The sequence below is a fragment of the Carassius auratus genome, chromosome 45 (genome assembly GCF_003368295.1).
Source record: "Carassius auratus strain Wakin chromosome 45, ASM336829v1, whole genome shotgun sequence".
Taxonomy (NCBI): Eukaryota; Metazoa; Chordata; class Actinopteri; order Cypriniformes; family Cyprinidae; genus Carassius; species Carassius auratus.
In genome coordinates, this window is record NC_039287.1 from 12,478,974 (window position 1) to 12,502,994 (window position 24,021).

At 40.0% G+C, this 24,021-nt stretch overlaps 1 protein-coding gene across 5 annotated transcripts in view; it reads left to right on the top strand.

Moving 5' to 3' along the window:
• Positions 1-24,021, top strand: part of slain2 (SLAIN motif family, member 2) — a 25,698-nt gene continuing 1,677 nt past the window's right edge. Inside the window, exons 1-9 of one of the 5 annotated variants that reach the window (XM_026233580.1) lie at positions 1-722; positions 12,045-12,187; positions 18,211-18,381; positions 18,895-19,065; positions 19,276-19,617; positions 19,713-19,853; positions 22,138-22,218; positions 23,199-23,237; positions 23,800-24,007. In XM_026233580.1, coding sequence (XP_026089365.1) covers positions 259-722; positions 12,045-12,187; positions 18,211-18,381; positions 18,895-19,065; positions 19,276-19,617; positions 19,713-19,853; positions 22,138-22,218; positions 23,199-23,237; positions 23,800-24,007 — 1,760 coding nt within the window. In that variant the 5' untranslated portion in view covers positions 1-258. Of the gene's footprint in view, positions 723-10,611; positions 10,635-12,044; positions 12,188-18,210; positions 18,382-18,894; positions 19,066-19,275; positions 19,618-19,712; positions 19,854-22,137; positions 22,219-23,198; positions 23,238-23,799; positions 24,008-24,021 lie in introns of those variants that run through there. The other 4 variants (XM_026233584.1, XM_026233582.1, XM_026233581.1 and 1 more) reach the window with 4 other exon arrangements.

Here is a 24,021-nt window from a genome sequence, read left to right on the forward strand (position 1 = left end):
TCACGTGATGACGTCTCACTTCGAGCTTCTCAAAGATTTCCCAGTGAGCGACTGGCGGACAGTAAAGATGGCGACGGAGCTCACGGTGTGTACGAGTTCCCGGAGAAGATGACGACAACAAGATTAGTAACTTTCGAGCCGCGGCGTTGACAGTGCTCACTTTAAAGTCCTTGCGACAAGAGGCTCGCGAACTTGCTGACGGTAGTTAAACAAACCTAACGGACACAACCGGCGCGCGGACATATCGTTGCTTTTGCCATGGAGGATATAAACTCAAACATAAACGCGGACTTGGAGGTACATAAGCTTCAAGTTTTAGTGAAGAAACTCGAGCAGCAGAACGAGCAGCTCCGGAGCCGTCCCAGTCAGTTCTCTCCCTTCTCTTCCGGTAGATTGTCGGGGAACACTAGACCCGTGAGCGCCGAGTATGATTCTCCGGGAGCGACGGCGGGGCTCGTCGGGTTCACCGGGGTGGGGTCCGGCGGATCGAGGGGTTTCGGCGGGGTTTTGGAAATCCCCCGGCTGAGACCGTCGTATCCCGGCAGTAGTTATGGAGGGGGTTATGACAGTGACAGCACTTCTTGTGTCGCTTCGAACACGAGTCTCGCGTCTTATTACGATTCGACGGATTTTATCGAAGACGGAGAAACTTCGGTGCTGGACGAGGTGGAGATTCTCGATTTGGAGGACATAGATGGCCTGAACGAAGAGGAAGACAGCTGGTGAGTAACCTGTCAGGGGGCGAAGGTGTTAACTGTAATGTCTTTATAAATCGCATTAATATCCTACACCGTATATATACAACATATATAACATTTTATATTAATATTTTAAGGCATTATATGTTTAACAGTGTCACTTTGTCTGTTCTGCTTTTATTTTTGAAAAAAGCGCTGTTTTCTTCTTCGGATGGTTTTTTTTGTGACGCTAAACTTCCGCTATTCTCTCGTCACAATGTGGTGTTCGCATATCGTCGGAAGAACGGTAAAAACTTGTGACACTTAAGTTATTTATCATATTCACCCATTTGAATCTTGTAAAGAAAGAGTTTACATTGTAATTTACTTTATTATTTTTGTATTGCTCGTACATGTTATTTTTAAGAGCTCCGAACTGTGAGGGTGTGTCAAGCTAGAGCACATGGTAGCTGATGGCAGAAACTCTTTGATTAGCGCCCTTGGAAAAGCGGAATGAGGTATGAAGGAAAATATGTGGAGTTTGTATTATTATCAAAAGGGATATTGTTTAAGGAAAAGAGAATGTCAGTACTTCATTTGTTTATGGGTTTATTGCACATGTCATCAATATAAAACGTTTATTCTTTCTTTAAACAATTATAATATATTCTGTTTAATTTAAAAGAAGCATGTGATATTTCATTTGTCATAAAGGCTTAAACATATTTCATATTGTTCATTTGTTAAAATAATTTGTATTGGGTGTAAACATGATTAATATGTGAAGATGATTTATGTGCAAATTATTTGTGAAACTACATGGAAGCATTTTGTATTTCTGTTTATTCTGTAGTTTTCACGGTGTCCAGGTGCATGGTGCTCCTTGAGAGGAAGAAATAAATTGACACCCGTTTGAAACTCTCTGCGTCTTGATCAATGTATATCCGAGGGGCCGCTACAGTGAAAACTCATCGCTGCACCAGCCCTGCCATCTTTGGTGAGAAGTTGACTCCATCACATCTGAGGTCCAAACACCAACCTAATACCAGCCAGTTTACTTCGCTTGCATCCAACTCCTTCACACAGGCAAGACTTAAAATGGACAGCATACTTAAGGTACAGCTAGAGCTGCAAAAAGAGACACTGGATGCCAAGGAGCAAGAAAGCTGAAAAGGGACAATTTCTACACACATGCTTGCAGCATAACTGAATGACTTAATAATAATACGCTATTATAAGGTCAAAATATCTTGCAAACTAATTCTCCGTTCTTAAAGCTTCTAAAACTGGTGAAAGAAATTAGCCCATGCTCTTCGGTCATATCTGTTTATGAAAAGGTTAAAAGGAGTGTTTTGTTGTTACTGTTTTAAGCTAAAAATCCTTTTAGATGTCCATTATTTGTTAATGCGTAGCATAAACATTACTCTGTAGTAAAGGATAACTACAGCTTACAAGTGTAAATTCAGGTGGACAATCAAAGGCTACACTCGACTTAAAGCAGCAGCACAAACAAACAAGATGTCACTTGAAGATACACCTTGCAGGTCCAGCTCACGAGAAAGAAAGCTAACAGAGAAAGGCCAAGAGATGCATGAACAAGACACCAGAAAACGTGAGAAAGCATTTAACAAGTCCTATGACACTTGGAAGCTGGTAGCTAGGGAGACTAGGACAAAATTAAAACCCTCTGTTCATCAGAAGACCTTATTAAATTACAGCAAGACATTCAAGCAAAGCATGATGGTGTAGCCCAGCAGTATGAACCTATACTTCGTAACAGTAACACCACACCAGAGATTGTAAAGAAGATGGATGCCTGTGTTACGCTAACAAAAGACATTCTTGACCTTATTAGTAACCGTCTAGAGACTGTTAATCAAGAATATAATGATCAACTTGAGAAGGAAAGGGTAAGAGAAATCTTAAACAAAGATGAATATGGGTCTGTCTTTGGCCACACTAAAACTGAAACGGTAAGTTCAGCAAAGTCACCGGAGAGATTGAGCAACCACTCCAGCTCAGCCAGTACTCACAGCAGTAGAGTAGATGCACAAGCAGAGTTTGCGGCTAAGCTGGAACAATCAAAAGCCATAAAAGAAATCCAAGCTCAGCAAGCACATCTTCACAAGTTAGAAGGTGAATGGAAACTTAGAGAAGCAAAAATGTTAGTAGAAATGAAGCAAAAAGAGTGGGAAATGCAACAACAGTTGGAACAAGAGAGATCCAAATTGCAGCAGTTACAAGCAGCAAAAGACGTTGCCATAGCAGCAGCTCGTGTGAGAGCATATGACAATTTTGAAGGGTTTGAGAACCATGATGAGGAGATTAATGACCAAACTAACTCTGCTTGCTACAGAAATCAAAATGAACCTCGATTAAATCCTGATGCTGCATCATTCCAACCTCACCAAACTGCTCCTGAGGTGACAGTGACCCAGGAGTCTGTCAGTCTAGCCCAGGCAATCGCCAGCTCATTAAGCATGAACCGCTTGCCGGTCCCTGAACCAACCACGTTCCGTGGTGACCCTCTACAGTTTACAGATTGGAAGATGTCATTCATAGCTCTTATTGACAGGAAACCCCTCCCACCAAGTGAGAAGATGTTTTATCTAAAAAATTATCTTGCTGGAGAGGCGCGTAAAGCAGTAGAAGGTTTCTTTTATCGAGATTCAGAAAGTGCATACAATGGAGCATGGAAAGTCTTACAAGACAGATATGGGAACCCGTTCATCATACAAAAAGCTTTCCGAGATAAGCTCATGAGATGGCCAAAGATCAACACAAATGATCCACTAGCGCTACAAGAGTTTGCTGACTTCCTCCAAGGCTGCACTGAGGCAATGCCTCACGTCAAAGGACTAGCTATCCTTAACGATTGTGAGGAAAACCACAAGTTGCTCAGAAAACTACCAGAATGGATCGTGCGCAAGTGGAGTCGAGTTGTTGTGGAGGAACTTGACACATCCGGAAGCTATCCAGATCTTGCATGCTTCACAAATTTCCTGAGCAAAGAGGCACGGATAGCCTGCAACCCTATTGCTTCTCCATTGTTGATGAACTTCAGGGCCACAAATGAAAGATCACCAAAGAGAGCCAAAGCTCTCAACACAAATACACAAACAAAGAGTTTCGCTCAGGAGAAACAAGAAACAAATGGCAGTAAACCAAAATCACCTTGCTTCATGTGTAAAAGTGAAGCTCATAACATCACCAAGTGTCCCACCTTCGCAGCAAAGAGTATTGAAGATAAAAAGGCATTCATCTGTGAAAATCGGCTCTGCTTTGGGTGCTTGAGGAAGGGTCACATGACCAAAGATTGTAAGAGACGACACACATGCAACATATGCAACCGTCGTCACCCATCCTGCTTGCACGATGACAGGAAACAAAGACCTGTGGAAGCAACAGCGAATAGTTCCACTTCCACAGAAAACCATGCAAGCTTGGAAACTCACAATGTCGTATCCCATGCATCAACGCAACGTTCTTCAGCTACCTCAAGTATCGTCCCAGTCCTTGTGTCTTCAATACAAGAGCCACACAGAGAAGTACTTACGTATGCAATACTGGACACACAGAGTGACTCAACGTTTGTCTTAGAAGATGTACTTGACAAACTGAATGTTGATGCCCAACCAGTAAAATTAAAATTGAGTACTATGACGGCTATTGACACAATCATATCTAGCAAGAACGTCCGTGGTCTACAAGTTCGAGGACTGCACTCTAAGGACCACATCCAATTACAGCAGGCCTACAGCCGTGATTTTATACCAGTGGACAAGTCTTACGTTCCAACAAATGAAACAGCCTTACTCTGGCCTCATCTCAGACATTTGGCAGATAAGCTACCACCCCTTCTAGACTGTGATGTAGGGCTCCTGATAGGATATGACTGTCCAGCAGCATTAACTCCTCTTGAGGTTATCATTGGGGACAAAAATCAACCGTTTGCACAGAGATCAAAACTAGGATGGAGTATCATAGGCTCATCAAATCCTCACCTAGACAGACAAGGAAGTCAGAGCTTTGTGCATCGGCTCACAGTAAAAGAACTGCCAATACCATCGACAACAGATGTTCTAAAAGCCCTAGAATCAGACTTCACCGAGAGAACATATGAAGATAAATATGTGTCCCAGAACGATGTTCATTTCATACAGTTCCTCAGTGACAACATCACGCAGAAGAAAGATGGACATTATGAGATGCCCCTCCCTTTCAAGGGCAACAGTCCACCCAACCTACCAAACAACAAGAGGCTAGCCACAGTTCGTCTACAGTGTCTTAAGAAGAAGTTAAAGACCAATAAAAAATATTATGATCAATACAAAACATTCATGGAAGAAACAATTAGCAAGGGTGATGCAGAGCCTGCCCCTACAACATTTGCAGGAGAGACTGAGTGGTACCTTCCGCATCATGGCATTTATCACCCCAGAAAACCAGACAAGCTGAGAGTTGTATTCGACTGTTCAGCCAAATTCCATGGTGTTTCTCTAAATGACACTTTACTGACTGGGCCTGATCTTATCAATCCTCTGGTAGGAGTTCTCTGCCGCTTCAGGAAGGAGGCTGTAGCGATCATCTGTGATATCGAAAGAATGTTTTATCAGTTCTCTGTCACTCCTGAATCCCGGAATTATCTGAAATTCCTCTGGTGGGGAGGTGGAGATTTGGAGAAGGAACCACAGGAATACAGGATGGCAGTTCATCTCTTTGGAGCTGCCTCGTCTCCAGGATGTGCCAACTTTGGCTTGAAACATCTGGCACGCCAACACAAAGCTACCTATCCACTAGCATCAACATTCATAGAGAAAAACTTTTATGTTGATGACGGGCTAGTCAGTGTTCCATCGGTCGAGGAAGCCAAGAAACTGATCACTGAGTCACAGGAGTTGTGCAAAAGAGGAGGCCTACGCCTCCATAAATTCAACTCTAATGAGGAAGCAGCCCTCGCCTGCTTAGATCCTTCAGAAAGAGCAGCAACCATTGAACCTCTAGGACTGGATCCAACCCCATCAGAGCGTGCACTCGGCATTCAATGGTCGATTAAAACTGACACTTTCAGTTTTAACAGCAGCTTGAAAGCTCAGCCTTCAACCCGGCGTGGTTGCCTTTCTGTCATTGCCTCTCTTTATGACCCACTTGGATTCATCGCTCCATTCAGCCTAACTGGAAAGCATATACTTCAAGAGCTGTGTCACAGAGGCATCGGATGGGATGATCCACTACCAGAAGATATGAGACCACGGTGGGAGGAGTGGATAAATGGGCTTCAGAGGTTGAAAGAGGTTTCAATTCCGAGATGTTACCACCCATATGACTTCCATAACATTGTCAGAGTAGAGTTGCACCATTTTTCGGATGCCAGCTGCGTGGGATATGGTGCATGTTCTTACCTCAGGTTCAAAAATGACAAGGATAAAGTCCATTGCAGTCTCGTGCTGGCGAAAGCAAGGGTTGCACCCTCAAAGGTCACAAGTATCCCGAGACTAGAACTTGCAGCAGCTGTGGTTTCTACGAAAGTCAGTGTCATGTTAAAAGGTGAACTTGACATAAAGATTGATGAAGAGGTTTTCTGGACCGATTCAAAGGTGGTGCTTGGGTATATTAACAATGATGCCCGTAGGTTCCACATATTTGTTGCGAACCGTGTTCAGATGATAAGGGATAACAGTGATCCCAGTCAGTGGCACTATGTGGACACTGCAGAAAACCCGGCAGATCATGCTTCCCGAGGTCTTAGTGCTTCAGACCTTCATTCAACAAACTGGCTTCGAGGACCGAAGTTTCTCTGGGAGAGTAATTTACTTCTAGCACCCAACGCTCCATCAGAATTACTTGTTGGTGATCCTGAAGTCAAGACAATTCAGGTGTTTGCAACAGAAGTCAAAAAACTACAATGACATCCTCAGCCGTCTGTGTCAGTTTTCCTCCTGGACAAAAATTCTTAAGGTGGTGGCAAGAATCAAGAGGCTGGGGTCTAAACAGAGACAACACAGTGAGTATGTGACTGTTAAGGAGATTGAGAAGGCTGCAGATGAAGTGATTAAGATCGTACAGCAGCAAGCTTTCCCCCAAGAGATAAAGATGCTTCAGGGTAAAAAGGACCTTCCAAACTCAAGCTCTCTTTTCCGTCTCGACCCTATCTGGTCTGAAGGACTCCTCTGTGTTGGTGGCAGATTGAACCAGTCATCGCTCTGTCATAAAGTCAAGCACCCAGTCATCCTACCGAATAGCAGCCACATCACTAAGCTAATTGTGTCTCATTTCCACGCTAAGACATGCCATCAGGGTCGAGGCCAGACTCTAATGGAGCTTCGGGCCAATGGATTCTGGGTAATTGGTGGGAGCAAGTTGGTTGCTAAGGTGATACACACTTGTGTGTTTTGCAGGAAACTGCGAAGGCCAACAGAAAGACAACGAATGGCTGAACTTCCCACAGAACGCGTTGAAGCCTCAGCACCTTTCACATACTGCGGCATGGACTGTTTCGGTCCTTTCATTGTAAAGAAAGCCCGCAAAGAATACAAAAGATACGGCGTGATTTTCACATGTATGTACTCTAGAGCTGTTCATATTGAAATGCTCGAAGATTTGTCAACAGACTCATTCATCAACTCATTGAGATGCTTCATCAGCCTGAGAGGAGCTGTTCAACAACTTCGCTGTGACCAAGGCTCTAATTTTGTTGGCGCAAGGAATGAGCTCAAGGAAGCACTTAAACAATGTGACATTAAGCTTCTGGAAATCTTCCTGACAGAAAAGCAGTGCGAATTTGTCTTCAATGCTCCCTCTGACAGTCCTGCAGGTGGTGTCTGGGAACGCCAGATCAGAACTGTTAGAAATGTGCTGAATGCCGCCTTTGCACAGTGCCCAGGTCGACTGGACGACGCTTCCCTCAGAACACTGCTATATGAGACCATGGCTATCGTTAACAGCCGCCCGTTAACAGTGGATGGAATCAATGATCCACAGGCACTGGAGCCTATAACACCGAATCATCTCATTATGATGAAATCTAAAGTTGCTCTTCCTCCTCCTGGAGTATTTGTCAAGGAGGACCTGTATGCATCAAAAAGGTGGAGAAGAGTTCAGTATCTCATCGAACAGTTTTGGAGCCGCTGGAAAAAGGAGTATCTGCTGAACATATCCTTGAGACAGAAATGGCACTCACCTCAGCGCAACCTCAAAGTGGATGACATTGTCATTATTAAAGACGACAACCTCCCAAGAAATCAGTGGCAACTTGGACGGGTGATTGAAACTGTTCAAAGTAGTGATGGCTTGGTTCGTCGAGTTAAAGTGCAAGTTGGTGAGCGGAAACCTCATAAAAAACAAGATCCACCCTCCAAGCCCTCAGTTATTGAGAGACCAATCAAAAAATTGGTGCTCCTCCTAGAGAACTGATTAAAAGAAAGCGATTTACAACACTGCACAAACTGCTTTATTATGCATGATGCCATATAGTTACGCCTCTGATAGCTTAACTTCAGGCTATTAATTTCTTAGCAAGAAATCCTGCACAATTCACTTACTCTTTGTATATTTGTTCATTCATTGTACCAGGATTTGGTGGGAGTGTAAATGTCTTTATAAATCGCATTAATATCCTACACCGTATATATACAACATATATAACATTTTATATTAATATTTTAAGGCATTATATGTTTAACAGTGTCACTTTGTCTGTTCTGCTTTTATTTTGAAAAAGCGCTGTTTTCTTCTTCGGATGGTTTTTTTTGTGACGCTAAACTTCCGCTATTCTCTCGTCACAATGTGGTGTTCGCATATCGTCGGAAGAACGGTAAAAACTTGTGAACACTTAAGTTATTTATCATATTCACCCATTTGAATCTTGTAAAGAAAGAGTTTACATTGTAATTTACTTTATTATTTTTGTATTGCTCGTACATGTTATTTTTAAGAGCTCCGAACTGTGAGGGTGTGTCAAGCTAGAGCACATGGTAGCTGATGGCAGAAACTCTTTGATTAGCGCCCTTGGAAAAGCGGAATGAGGTATGAAGGAAAATATGTGGAGTTTGTATTATTATCAAAAGGGATATTGTTTAAGGAAAAGAGAATGTCAGTACTTCATTTGTTTATGGGTTTATTGCACATGTCATCAATATAAAACGTTTATTCTTTCTTTAAACAATTATAATATATTCTGTTTAATTTAAAAGAAGCATGTGATATTTCATTTGTCATAAAGGCTTAAACATATTTCATATTGTTCATTTGTTAAAATAATTTGTATTGGGTGTAAACATGATTAATATGTGAAGATGATTTATGTGCAAATTATTTGTGAAACTACATGGAAGCATTTTGTATTTCTGTTTATTCTGTAGTTTTCACGGTGTCCAGGTGCATGGTGCTCCTTGAGAGGAAGAAATAAATTGACACCCGTTTGAAACTCTCTGCGTCTTGATCAATGTATATCCGAGGGGCCGCTACATTAACTTCAATCAAAAGAATGACCCCCCTCTCTCTCACACACACACACACACACCCTTCATGTGTTTGACAGGTGCGCGTGCAGACGCTAACATTACAGAGAATGACGCGTATTTGGACGAATGCGGTTCATTGAATTGTTGATGCACACAAGTCTCGTTGGCTAAAGATGGGGTTAGTATTCAGTGCATTGATAGCAACATGGCTGTCATCGGTTTAAGATTATTAGTGCCTTACGTCTGAGCATTAGGAGCAACAGTTTACTGACTGCATGTATTCAGTTCATTATGCTGACTGCATGTATTCAGGCCTGTCTTACAGTTGCTTTTGATAAGTGGGTCCTTCTCATCTGCCCTTCATATTAATTCAGTACCTTTATAAATCTGCTGAATGTCAGCCATGGTGTCATGCTTCAGTGATGTGATTAGAATCACACACATATGATGTATTTGCATACAAATGTCCTATAGATAAATCCTCATATGATCGATCAGATTAGTTACAACAGATGTACATACTTTTCTGCATGATCTGCATAGTATTTAGCTCATTTGTTTCAAATAAGGTGAACTTTAATAGTGCAGTCAGGGGTTTTAGGAAATAAACGAGATGAATAGAATGCTGAGAAGTATCATTCCAAAGATGTGCAGAGATATGAGAAGTAATAATCTATGCATTTCATGGTATTGACAGTTACTGCTACTACTAATGACAATAAAAATGTGATGAAATCATATTGGACTTAGCTCAAGCAAGCACAAGAAACCAAACATTATGAAAACAGCAGACCTGAGTGATGGTGTGGATCAGCATGTGTGCAGTCTGCTGGTCCAAACAGAGTGAGTAATAATAGAAGAATAAAATGTTCAAACAAGCAGTTCCTCCTGGAGTGATGAAACGACATGTGATGACAAACTGTCCAGTCAGGCTAATAGGTGTTTGTTTAAAGTCCAAAACCACTGTTGGGAAGAATAAGTGCCAGCTAAATGTACACCAATGACAGAATGAGCATATTGTCACCTGTTGGTGTGCCTCAGTTCTGATATGTACAAATGGAGTATAAAAATAAGGTTTTAATCTCACTTTTGATCAATTGAATTAATCCTTAGTGAATAAAAGTATTTCTCTTTCAAAAAAGTGCTTGTATATATGAATGTTGTCCTGTTGCCTTCTGGTTGTCTCAAGTCACAGACAGCTTCATTCATCTTAACAGTTTTTGATCTTGTGTGGATTGATGTCCGTGTGTAATCCATTGTTTGTGTTTGCTTTAATCAGTGTCTTTGAGATTCTGTGATTTATGTCAATTTACACGGACTCAGAATGCTGTAATCTGGGACCTCAATCTTGTTTGGCTGACTATCTTTCAGTGGCAGCAAAATGCTGGGAAATCCCTGCAACAGCTGGAGTCCAGCAGATCAGTGAGCTTAAAGGGATAGTTCACCCAAAATGAAAATGTGATGTTTATCTGCTTACCTCCAGGGCATCCAAGATGTAGGTGACTTTGTTTCTTCAGTAGAACACAAACAGAGATTTTTTAAATCAAACCGTTGCAGTTTATCATTCTTATAATGTAAGTGGATGGGAATCACAGCTAAAACATACAATAAATAAACAAATGTGGCCCGTGACGATTCATTGATGTGTAAAGACACAAAACGATCGATCTGTGCAAGAAACTGAAGAGTATTTATATCATTTTTCTTTACCTTTGATTCACGCAATGTTCGAACGGTCAGAACTGTCCTGAGCACATCCTTATGTGCGCATTCTCACTTCTCAGCAGCAGGCACATGGGGTGTTTTCTTCTTGCTTTATGGCCTTATAAGTATGGAATTATGTCCCGGACATTATTCAAAAGTAATTGCAAATTGTCAATTTGCCACATTGCAAAAATATTCATAATATTACTATTTTAACTTTTGTTTTCCCTCGGTGAGCATAAGAAACAATAAAAAAAATCTTCCCAACTAAAAAATGTTGAACTGTAGTATATGTTAGCATTAAATGATGACATTTATAGCTTGCATGTTACACTACTATTTTTGTCTACTTTAATTGATTGCCTGATGCAGTTGGATATTGCAGTCAAATAGGACTACTATGAACCAACAATACAGCGACATTATGACCTAGTAATTTAACTGCTGTCAGTGTGAATGGGCCTAACACTTCTAATACATTCTTTATTGTGTCTGTAAAAAACGTTTTGTCCCACATGTTACAGTCAGGGGATCCTGGGCAACAGCTGCTACTGTACGAGACCAGCACAAAACAAGACTCATGCAGTGCCGTTATGTTCTGTTCCCTCCTGTTTCACTTCCATCTCTCTCGATTTGTCTTTTCATTTCATTTCATAACTGTTGGCAATTCAGAACACTTCAGACCAGCACTAAATTGCTAAATCTAAATCTTTTAAAACAATTTTTTTGTTTGTGTGTGAACTATTTCTCATGAAAACTGGGTCAAACTTAATTTAATTTACTAAAGCTAACTGACAATATCCCCCTCTATATTAATAAATGTTCTGCACTACAGCTGTCATACTGTGAGATGATCTGTTCTCTTATGGCCTGTATTTAGCTTGTAGTAAACAAGCTTCTGATCAGCTGAACTGAACAGTTCTGCACCAGGCTTTCATGTGGTCCTGTTAATTCAGCTCTCAGTGACTAAGCAAAGCTTCCTGCACAATATTACAGAGTACAGTTTACACCTTACCTTAACGATTACAGAAACTTTTCATGGGTTGACATTTTTATTATATAAAGGGAAAACATGCTTTTGCTGAAAAACCTCTGTTAATTGAGGCATTTCACATGTTTCTTGATTAAATGCTTGTGTGCCAGATATGTGATGAGAGCATGTATATTTCTTGTGACTGACCTCTGGCTTGTGTTTCTGCAGGTTGTATGAGGCGAAATTGAACAGTCCTCTACAGAAAGCCTTGAGTCCCATTGTGTGGTGCAGACAGGTTCTGGATAACCCCAGTCCTGATATGGAGTCTGCCAAACGCTCTCTCTTACACAGACTCGACCTCACCATGTCAGGTAACACACACACTTCATTTTCGTTTCATTTGATATCTTCCACTGTTGTATTAGAAGTCTTTATTCTTAACTAGAACTTCTGATTTCAGATTTTTCATTAAATGCTTGTGCATTGTTTAAAATTTAATTACAAATAAAATTTGTAATATCTTGAAATGATATAGAGTCCGGGCTATTTGGCCATCTTAGTCTGTGTCTGTCTGTGTTAATTTTATTCAAACCTATCACTTCCTCTTTTTCAATCTCAGTTCTTCCTCTCTTCTCTCTCTTTTGCCATCTACCCATTCACTGAGCTCCTTTTCTGGCTCTGATTCTCTTCCATCTTCACTTCCTTGCTGAGATCACTCTGTCACCATGTGTGTATGTGTTTTCATCATGTGGCCTGGCAGTTCATTGTTTTTGAAGAGTATTTGTACATTTGGTTGTGTCTGTGTACCATATCTGTCTCTCTGTCTGTTATGACTGATTTGACTTCAGTCTTTTTTGTGGTCAGTAAGCCTATTGCTGTTTTTAGTCAGGTATGCCCATGTGGCGTCTTAAATTAACAGCTCTCTATAGAAGGGAACTGACTGTCCATGCTCATACTAGACATGTGACTGATACTTTTACAGCACCCACTGACATACTGTTACATCACACATTTATGCATTCTTATATTTTCCTTTTATTATATTGCTTCATTGAGGAGAGAGACAAAGACCAAATGATCTTAAAAGTCATTTTGAGTGATATTGAGATCATTACTGGCTCATCTCATAGAGTTTGCTCGACCGTCACCCTGAGTGACATGGCAATCGTTCCAGAGAACTGTCAGTTCAGAGTTTTCCATTAAAAGATCCAGTCTGCAGTGGCTGCATTGGATTAAAGTTTGGAGCAGTGCCAGATGTGAATGTATGACAGATGGGTGTATGATGTCATTGTTTTGAGTGAACTCATCATAGTGTCATCATAGAGCAAACCGCACAATGCCACCCTCTGAATGCTTTATGATGTCATATTTCCCAAATAAGATGAAGGTGGGGGGTATGTCTGTATATAATGCTCTATAGCAATACTCTACAGTTCAAATTTTTTTGTTAATAAAATGGCACACTAAATGATATTATTATTATTATTATTTTATTAATTTTTTTACTCTTCGTTATTTATCAAAACACTCCCAATAAAAGAAAGCTCATTCACCAACCCACTGTGTAAAGCTCATTGTCAGCAGGCATACAGCCCATGCTGAGTGTGTAAGGTGTGTATCGCGGTTTCCATTTTACCTGAAGCATCGCTAATTCCTTAGAGCCATTGCCAAGAGAGTGAAGAGAGAGCCAGTGCAGATGTGTGGGACGCATGTCAAATCTCTATCCTGTTGGACACACCTGTCAGCTTTGTCTCTCTCTTATAGCTTGTTCTTTTCTTGTATGCCTCTCTTGTGCCCTCTTCAGAACCAGTTCCCCCGTGAAGCGCATCTGTGTCTTTGAGAAAGTAAAATAGAGATGGACATGTTTGCACACACAAATAAATTCTACTAAGAAGGCTGAAGAGTGTGACTCAGCACTCTGATAAGCTATATGCAAGCTTTGTGAAAAGGCAGTAGACAGCTATGTTTTGAAACAGAGCCTGGGCGCTTCTGCTGTAAACTTGTCTGCTGTTTGGGGAGTCTGTTTGTCTAGCCATGGTAACTCGGTCCAGGGATTTACACTTCCATCAAAAATGCAAACAGTTCCATAAGGTTGTAGTCATAACTATGGTTACATAACTCACTGGACATGAGGACAAAAGGAAAGGCTGAGATTTAATAACAAGACTCATTCATGTCTTTGACAAAACACGATGGTTTCAATTATTTATTTATTTTTATTCTTGTTAGAAGAATCACTATTGCCAATACAAAATCTGTTTAATAATTTAGACAATGGAAAATTTGCATGTTTAAAAAAATCTTCACAGAAGTTTTTTTTCTTTTTTTTTTCCAGCAAATTTTGTTCAATATTAGAAAAAAAAAAAAAAAAAAAGAAGTGCCAGAATTTGTTGCTAGTTTAGTAGGTGTTAGTAGGGCTAGCTATTTTGTGACCAAATTGGTAGGTTGTAATCAATTTTTTACATAAACTAATTAATAAATAATTGTTTGATAATTTTAAATATTTTTAACATAATTAAAGGTTGAGCTTAACCAATACAGTTTGAACAAAAGCAGTCAACACTACCGGATGTGTAACCCTGAGAAAATGAAATGAGATTATCAACCTGATTGTAATCTGGGATGTCAATTATTTTATTGTATGATTTTAATTGTTAGAAACTAGCTGATATTAGTTTATCTAATATATATCAACCAAAAATATTTTTCTCTATTTTCTTTTATCTAATTGTGTGCTATTTTGTGTTTAAAAATCAATAAATGTACACCAGAGTGTATTAAGTGCTATCCATACTCTTGAACAGTGTCATTATACTGTGTTTCAACAAGTTCAGTGCAGTCTTTACAGCATCCTTTTGACTGGTTAGAGCGGATATTCACTTTCCCCTGAGAGAACAAGTCATTTTTTTCTCTCTGGCCACATCATCAACTTGCATTGCACTGCATCTGACTTTTTCTATGCTGTTTCTCTAAAGATCTGACAGGCCTTACTTATGTACACTTTCATCATCCTTGCACTCATTCTGCCTTTTCTCTTCGTTCTCACTGCATCTTAGTTTCTGTGTTTGTCCTTAATCAGCTCATGTTGCTCTGATGAACTTTCATTACTACAGGACTCTCTCACATATATTCTCTTTCTCTCCCTCTGCCCTGCCCCTCAAAACAACTTTCATACGTGCTGATAAACCACCTCATTTCCATGTGGACTGTCCATTGAGATGAACAAAATGTGCTTGACTGACAGTCATTAGACATTTAAGCCCATGTATCTTATCCTGTAATGGGCCCTGCTGTCCACTAAGTCCAGGCCAAGATAAAAAGCAGAGTTAGTGAAGCATCTTTTCAGTGTTTATCTTGTCTTTTTTGCAGTATATGGATGTATTCGCCAGAGATATGACTGATTAGCTGTCCTCATTTCTCCTCCTCCTCTTTCTTGGAGAGAAAGAAATGCAGTATTAGTAGACTCTGTGTGGCGGTGTTCTGGTGGAAAGAGTTCGGATGAGCCAAACCATCTGATGGACTGGAATGTAATGGCCATTGGCTCGCTTTGGCCATATATATGGAGTTAAGGACATTCTGAAAGATGGAAAAGACTTTTGGAATTTCCATCCTGGCTTAGATGAAGCTTTCCTACAGATAAGATTAAAGTCTATGGTAGCATCAGTTTCAGATTTCACAAAAACTCTTTACATGACAGTCTCTTCCATCCACTAGTGCCAGTTGCACAGAGCTTGAAAAAAAAAAAAAGGCCTTGATGAAAATGGCATGATCTGACTAGAACAGCTATTTTTACTAACAAACTGTTACATACAAAGTACATACAAACGGTTTTCTTTATTTTTCACCCTACCCTATCTTTCTGAACCAGAGTACACCAACAGAACTAACCACGCGTGACCTTTCCATTGTGATCACGTAATTTGTAAAGTCGTAGACATGCATTGCAGAGCTATAGTGCAAGACAAGAATTTGTGGTTAAAAGTATGTAATATATATATATTTTTTTTTAATGACGGATCATTTCACTAGACAAGACCCTAATTCTTCGGCTGGGATCATGTAGAGCTGCATTGAAACTGGAATTTGGACCTTCAACTGCTTGAACCCCATTAAAATCTACTATATGGAGAAAAATTCTGGAACGTTTAACCTCAAAAACCTTACATTTTTTTTGACTAAAGAAAGAAATGAACATCTTGGATGACATGGGGTTGAGTAAATTATAAGGAAATTTTATTCTGCAAGTTGTCTTCTCCTTTAAAGCCTGTAGTCAAAAGTCTGACTTGTGAGACTAGGTTGTTTCAGGCTAGGTTTTAAGGACACATCTATTTTTGTCTGTTAAAAAGACACTGAAAAACACTCTCATGACACACTTTGAGTCAGTTTTAGGTAATGGATTTTAGACACACTTGTGTGCCTGTGTTGTAATATATTAGCAATTCTCCACCTCATGTAGTTTGTGTTGTATCTGAAATGTTTTGTTGACTCTTGATGGTAAATGTCCTTGATTGTAATGTCCTTACAGTCTGGTATTTTTGGCTTACAGCGGTGTGTGTCAGTACTCATTTCTTTTAGTCTCTGCTGAATGAGGGAAGCCCTCGCTCTTGGCTTCATTTTTAACACCAACGTCCACAAACACAAAACGGTCAATGGTCAGAGGTCATCCACACCAGCCCAAATCCAAGACCAGTCATTCTCCACATTCAGCATTTTTAGCATGCATGCTGATTCCTGTGTCTGTGTTGATGTTTTTATGTCCCAGCACAAGCGTTGTGTATGTATGCGTAGCGTGGCTGATGGTCTGGTGTTAATGCAGTTCACTGCTTGATCTGTTAGGAAGTGAGTGGGGAGAGCATTGCTGTTTTCTCTGAATAAAGCACATGCTGTGTGAGGGCAGGAGTAGAGGGAGAAAGTCATTAGACGGGAGACACAGAGAAAGGATGGATCCATGCAAAGAGAGCAGGAAAGAATAGGTCTGGGGAAATGTTTTAATGGCCTCGTGAGTGTACAGCTGCACACACACACATGCACGCTAAAGGAAAGTATTTCCAGTATATTCAAGATGATTTTGTTGCAAATATAAAACTAAGCAACATCATGAATATAGCTATATAGCAAGTTTCCTAAAGACTAGTTTCTCAAAAGATATTTTATTAGGATCTCTGATTTTTAAAGATTCCGAGAATTCGGCAGTTAAACTTTTTTTCATAACAGATTGAATGATTTTGCACTCAAAATGTTTATAGAAGTATCAGTGTTGCATTTCTTTATATATTAAAACAAATAAGCTACAATATTTTTTACTATAAAAGTATATATTAAAATCATATTTATTTATTGTTTAAACTTGAAATAAACAAAGTTTAGTGATTTTTATCCTAAATATGTATTTATTATCATGATGAAGAAAAATATTGCACTTTATCAAGGTCACTGATTAAATAAAGGATAATTTATTACAATAAAAAAAGTTATGTATTCATTTATATCATTATTTGTTTTTAGGTCACACAGAAAATATCTAAAGGTCTAAAAGTATTCAAATTATTTAGTTTAATGTTATTTAATTGAATGTATTTAATATGATCTTTTTATTTAAGAATTTTCCAGCCCAAACACACAGAGGATCGAGTGATGCGTGATCATGTGAGCGTATATCCACAGGGAGAGCAGCTGACGTGGCTTCTATTTTATGCTCTGCTCTTCAGAGACACAGTACAGTCTCTTTCTTGGCTAATGGTTTTCAGATTCTCTAGCCATTGGTGTTGCCAAAAGCTTTAACAGCGAGACATTCTCCCTGCTGCAGCTAAGCTAGGAGTCTGACCTTATGACTCAATTATAGACAACTACATGTTCATGGTGCTGCATTGCTCTACAATGCCTACATTGAGTCTGTGTGTGTAAGACAGAGAATTGACTGGATGTTAATGGCATTGTCATCCACTAAATTACTGAGTAAGGCTCTTGTGGGTGTCCATATGCGTCTTTGTATTCTTAGATTGTGAATAGTCTGCATTGTATGCGATTAACTGTGGTCCAGCGGGACCTAGAATGTGGCTCTTTATTAGACTTGGCCATGCTGTATGCTTCATTTGACTCTCTGAGATGCCTAATGCACTGTAAACCATATTGTGTATGTCTCCAGAAACATGCATGCAGTAAAATGGCATCTGTGTATGTGTGCTTGAGGGAGGGTGGGATATAACCTTCTGTTGTTTTTGTGTTTTGAAGTATGTCATATAAGAGGCCTATTTATTTTTCCTAATGATAACAGCGGGTGCTGTCTGAAATTTGTTCCTCCTAAATAAATGGTGTTTGTTTAAACTAACAACTTAAGAAAGGGACCATAAAATGCTTTCACTTCACATTCAACAAGATTTGTTTTCTTTTGCAGCAAACAAGCGGAGGAGTCTATATAACAGTTCCTACAGTCCGCAAATGAGCTACGGAAGCCCGTACAGCACAAACATGGCAAACAGTCCCTACAGCAGTGGCTTCAACTCCCCGTCCTCCACTCCATCTAGAGCGCCTGTCGTCAAGCAGCTCGTTCTGCCTAGCAGTGCAGGTAAAGGCCTCTTTACTCCAAGCGTGGAGTAAGAAGTAGTTGAGGAATATGTTACATAAAACAAACAATCATTATGTCACTTACAGGTGACGGAAAAGTGTGAGACTGCTGAAGTTGTTTATTCATTTGCAGTTGGGGAATGCTATTTTTATAGGTAGCAATCACTAATCGTGAAAGTAACCATGTTACATCATTATGTGGTATGGACTGTAGCATATTTGTTACTTTATGTGTTAAAAACTGCCATTTTCTCACCAATGTTTGGCTAAAAGCTGTTAAAATATAGCGAATGATAGAATATTTCACTACTTTACCACTGAATATGCTTTTCAGTACACATTAAATAGTTGGCTGGTATTTAATTCCTCACATAGCTAATATGACTTTAGCAGAAAACACACATCTCTCTAGTGTTTTTTTTATGTAACTTCCTATGAGTTACTATATAGAAACAATGTCCTTTTTTATTTTGGCACATATGAATGTAATTTATTTGTTTTGTTGTGTGTGTAGGTCACCAGCGTGGATCGGCTGACAGAAACGCACAGGCAGTGAGCCCACAGTCATCAGTAGACAGTGAGTTGAGCACACCAGAGATGGACGAAGACTCCGTCGGTTCATCGACCACATATAAACTCAATGACGTCACAGACGTGCAGATACTCGCCCGCATGCAAGAGGAGAGTGAGTGCTCTTTTCTTTAACAAGTGTTGAATATTGTCTTTTAGTCTGGACCATCTCTCTAAGAAAAGGTACATTTGTTATACATGTTATATATTTGGTTCTAATGCTGCTGAAACAGATCATAAACGGTCTTAAATGTGAATGAAAAATGCCTAAATGGCATTAAGATTGAAATGTAAATTCAAATGTATATCTGTTTACATCTTTTAGGTTTAAGGCAAGAATATGCTGCAACAGCATCACGTCGTAGCTCAGGTTCATCATGTCAGTCGTTGCGACGAGGAACTCTGAGTGACCAGGAGCTGGATGCACAGAGCCTGGAAGATGATGAGGAGGCTGTCCACCATTCCTACCACACACCTGTCAACCGTTTCAGCCCCTCCCCTCGGCCCTCACCTCGCGTCTCCCCCAGGAGCTCGCCTCGAGCCCGCTCACCCACCCGCTCTTTAGAGTACAGCCGCGGATCTCCCCAACCAATCATCAGCCGCCTTCAGCAGCCCCGCCACTCTCTGCAAGGCCACGACACGCAGACCAACGCCATTAAGAATGAAGGTAGATCTTCTTCCAGTCACACTTCACTTGGGCTGTTTCTCTAACAATGTAAGTTTAAATGTTGGTTTCTTCATCCTCTCTGTTTTTGTGTGCAGAAAAGCTGAGACGGAGTCTACCTAACCTCACACGATCCAGCTCTGGACCGACTGTAGAGCCAGTTAAAAACAGCAGGAGTTGTGAGTCAAACTTGCAAGTGCCTAATGGAGGATCACCCAGACACCAGAGTCAGTCTGCCAGTGAGTGTCCAGACACTTCATCAGTGAGCATGCACCCATACATCAAATCACACGTGTAGAGCTTTTAACAGCCAGCACACACACATACGGTAGAGCACACAATATCACCACACAAAAAGACTTCATGATTTATCATGAAGGTAATTCCGTTCATAAATCTTGATGTATGGTAACATTTGACTTTTTCCGACTATGCGCTTCTTGGTTTTGGATTCTGTGCTTCTGATGCACATTCACGCTGTGCTCTTAACTGCGCTGCCGGTGTCTTGGCTTGCTGGATGAGGCTGTTAGATCTTCTCACATTTTCTCTTAGATCACATTTTAGTGGCATCTTGGCATTTCCTATAAAAGCCTGACTGACTTTCAAACAAAGTTTCAATTGATTATTTTTAATGTTTTAGGTAAATCTTCAGATGATGGATCTTGAAAGAGTGTTTAATGTGGCACAAGAATATTTAATATTGTCATTTTATTTGTAGGATAAAATAGTTCAGATTATAGTAATCATATGCCATGACACGCCTTTGATCAATCACATTTAAAAGCATGTGTCATTTTTCCCATGGCTGATTTTGTCACTGTACCTTTGTGAAATGGCTTTCAGCAGGGATGTACATACAGGAGTTTTGATCTGGCACAGTATATAACATAGTAAATGTTTTCTAGCGTAATAATCCAGTGCTTAATTTTTTTATTCGTCTATTGTCTATAGTAGAGACCTGCGCGGGAGGGATTTTTCCGTCCCGGTCCCGCCCGCTCCTGCAAAAATATGTTATTTTCTCCCGCTCCCGCCTGCAAACAATCAAGTTTCATCCCGCACCCGCCCGCAAAATCCCACGAGTAAACATATAACGTTAGTATTTATTTTTTTTTAAATAAATTGCATATGCCTGCTACCGTTATTTTTTTCACTTGCTCCCCTGTTGAATATAAATTTTAAAAAGAAACGGAAAATAAACAAATGTTTCGTTTTATTTGCGTTTAATTAAATGGATGAACATGAAGAAGGAACTTAGAACATAGAAATAAAATAAATTAAGAAATGTAAATAAAAAAATATACCTATAATAATTTGGCTAAATAGCCTATAAATTATATAATAATAAACCTGGATTTATTTCATGTTCAGAGGAAATATGGGGCCTGAGCATTCACCCATCAAATATTGTCCCGTGTCGCACTCGGTGGCTCTGGGAGTGCAGGTCTCTAGTCTGTAGTGTAGTGATGTATGGAAAACACAGAAGTCACTTTCAAAACAGGCAACGTTCTATTGGTCAGAGCAGTGAATTTGCATGAACTTAAACCCTATGCAAAATCTGTGTGTGGAAATCTTTCACCCTTAAATGAAATTCGCATACGTGTGAAATCTTATTGCGATCAGTTTTAACTTATAATTTCAATATCATTGTAATTCAATTGTTCTCTTTTTTTTGGGGGGGGGGGGGGGTGTTGTGTAAGCTAATTAATATTCATGAACTGACCCAATTACCATTTCATGACACGACAACCAGCAAAAAAGTGAAAAAGTCCAGATCACCACTTTTAAGAACAAAGATACCCATGAAAAAAAAATTTTTATGACCGCATACTGAATCATTATAGCCATTTGAGGTCAGTGAATAAGGCCCAGACGTCTCTGTCAGTGAACAGTTAATATCAATAAAGGATTGGAGTCACTCTGTAATCCCTGTATACAAATATTTAATAAGTTAATAATATTCTGTATTTTAGTGACCGTAGATAAACAGTCATCTCTTAAACAGCACAAAGACATTACCATGCTTAAGTGACTTTAAATACTTGAATGTAGCGAGTATTTCAGGCTTCTCCCCCTCATTTGGTAATATGGACAGTCTGGTGTTATTTCTGTCCTTCCTGCCCTGCATGCTCTGCTTCTTCTTTTCTCTCTCCGCCTTTGTTTCTTCCTCACACCCTTTGTTTTTGCCTGATTTGCTGGTTGTCTGGATGTAGTTGGATTCACTCTTGGCGTAGTGCTGCCTCCTGCCTGTTCCTCACCCGGGGTTTCATGTTTCTCTTGGCTTTGGCTGTGGTGCCCTCTGGTGGCTGGTTAGAAGTGGTCTCCTATCTCACCCATGCATGGAATAGCTCTGCCTTGAATTAAACCTGACCCTAGCTGGGTGTCTTTGCCTTGGCGTCACCTAAATGTTTTGGTTAACGTTTTAGTCAGCTCTGGTTGGAGGTTAAGTGCCTGCAGTTGGAGGTGGACTGCTGAGCTCAAATGAGCCTGAATCAAAACATAATGTCTGCTTGTCTCTTATCTCAGTGTCACACCAAAGGCTCTCCGCACCTACTCGCTCCTCCCCAAAACCAAAAGAGAGACTCCAGAGCCCTACGTCTCTACGAGGTAATGCACTGAGCAGGTCACCCAGACTCAGTCAGAATAGTAGACTGTCCTGGAAGTATTTTATGGCATTTTGACACTTATAACCCCATTGTTAGAGTAGTGTTTGGTTGGTGTTGAAGCTGTTTACTGACCTCAGATAAGAAATCACACCCAGGTCTTCTTGAAAAGAGGGGGGTCTGGGTTATGGTTGAAAAATTAACTTAAGGGTGGTTTACCCAGTTATTTTTTATAAAAATAAAAAAATAAACATATTATCGCATGCCAACCTGGTAGGTTTGGGAAAGGTTATGAATGGGATTTTTAATTCTGAAACAATTTTTCTGCTCTCCTTTGGTGTGAAAGCAGTCAAGCCTAAAATGCGTAATTTAACCACTATTGTTGAGAATGGATAATTTTCCCACGAATAAGAAAATAATAATATTAATGATAAACATTTATATTTAGATTGTTTCTATTGTCTGCAGTCTAAAGGTCATTTAGTTATTGTCAAAGTAATTAAAAACGGGTTTATTGGTTATTGATCACTAATATTTGTTGTCTGTCAGTCTTCAATTGTAAATGTCATGTCTCAGCATCGAGTCCAAAAAAAGGCGCAGGATTGATTTGTGTTGTATATTGATCTGGAGTGGCTTTTGAGAATAGTTTGTTCACCTGTTATTGTGAATGCTGTGGTTTCTTTGCAGTGTTATAGTGTGAGAGATACTGTAGGGTTGCTGTGGGTCTGCCCCCTTCTGGTACAAATGTGCCATGTCTTGTACTTTTTTATTACATGGAACTGCTTAAACTGCCACCTAACCAAAAGTTCCAGTAGTCTGTGAAGCCATCTGTCTAATTCCAATTATTTATTTAATGCACTTTGGTTGCATTAAATAAAGTTTGTCAGTCATACTTGCACTTTAAAAAGAAATGCAGACCTGAGAAATTTGACAGCTTTTGTAGCGGATACAAACCCAACCCTCTCTTTTCCATCTTTTACCCAGTCCCTCTCACATGTTGCTTTGGAGATGAAACAGATTGCAGTGAGTATATACGCTGATGAATGCAGCTTTTCAGTGCTGTGATATTTTATGTTGTGCAAGCTTGTGTGAATAGTATATTGTGTTTGAACTGTGGTTGTGCTGTTACCCGTTTTGCAACAAGGAGACATTTGTACAACTAGTATTTTATTTTAAATGCTTGTAAACACTAGTTGATCAATGCTATTTAAATCCATCCATCCATTCTTATTGTGCTTTATTTTCTATCAGCTTTGTGTTGAATGTCATTAATGCTAGTGTTGTGCTCTGTGAATGTGGAAAATGATCCTATGTGTGTTACATAGGAGCGTGTTTATTTAACTGGTGATGTTTAATGTGTAGCTTAACGAGTTAAAGTTGTCTAATTGCATTCTTTTGGTTTTTAAGATTGCATCCATCTTAATTCATTGTTATTTGTCATTATAATTCCATTTCCATTAACTCATGACTGTGGTCCCATGAATGGCTTGTATCAGGTAGTAAATAGATCCTTTAGATCCATCTGTTGCTTTCATTCCCTAATTCTATCTTTCCCACTTATTTTCCCTCTTTTTTTCTTTTTCAGTGCCCTCCTCCAGTAAGTTGCGGACTCCTGCTGCCCCATCTCCCTTGGCTCTCCGTCAGCCCATTAAGGTTTTGTCTAACCATGGTTCAGGCACAGCCACGCCCACACGCTCTATGGCCCCGCCCCGCAGTGGCCTGCCCCGCCCTGCCGCCACTGCTGGAGGAGGTTTACCAGTGCCTCGCAGCAAACTGGTCCAGCCTGTGCGCAGGTACTCTCAGGTTT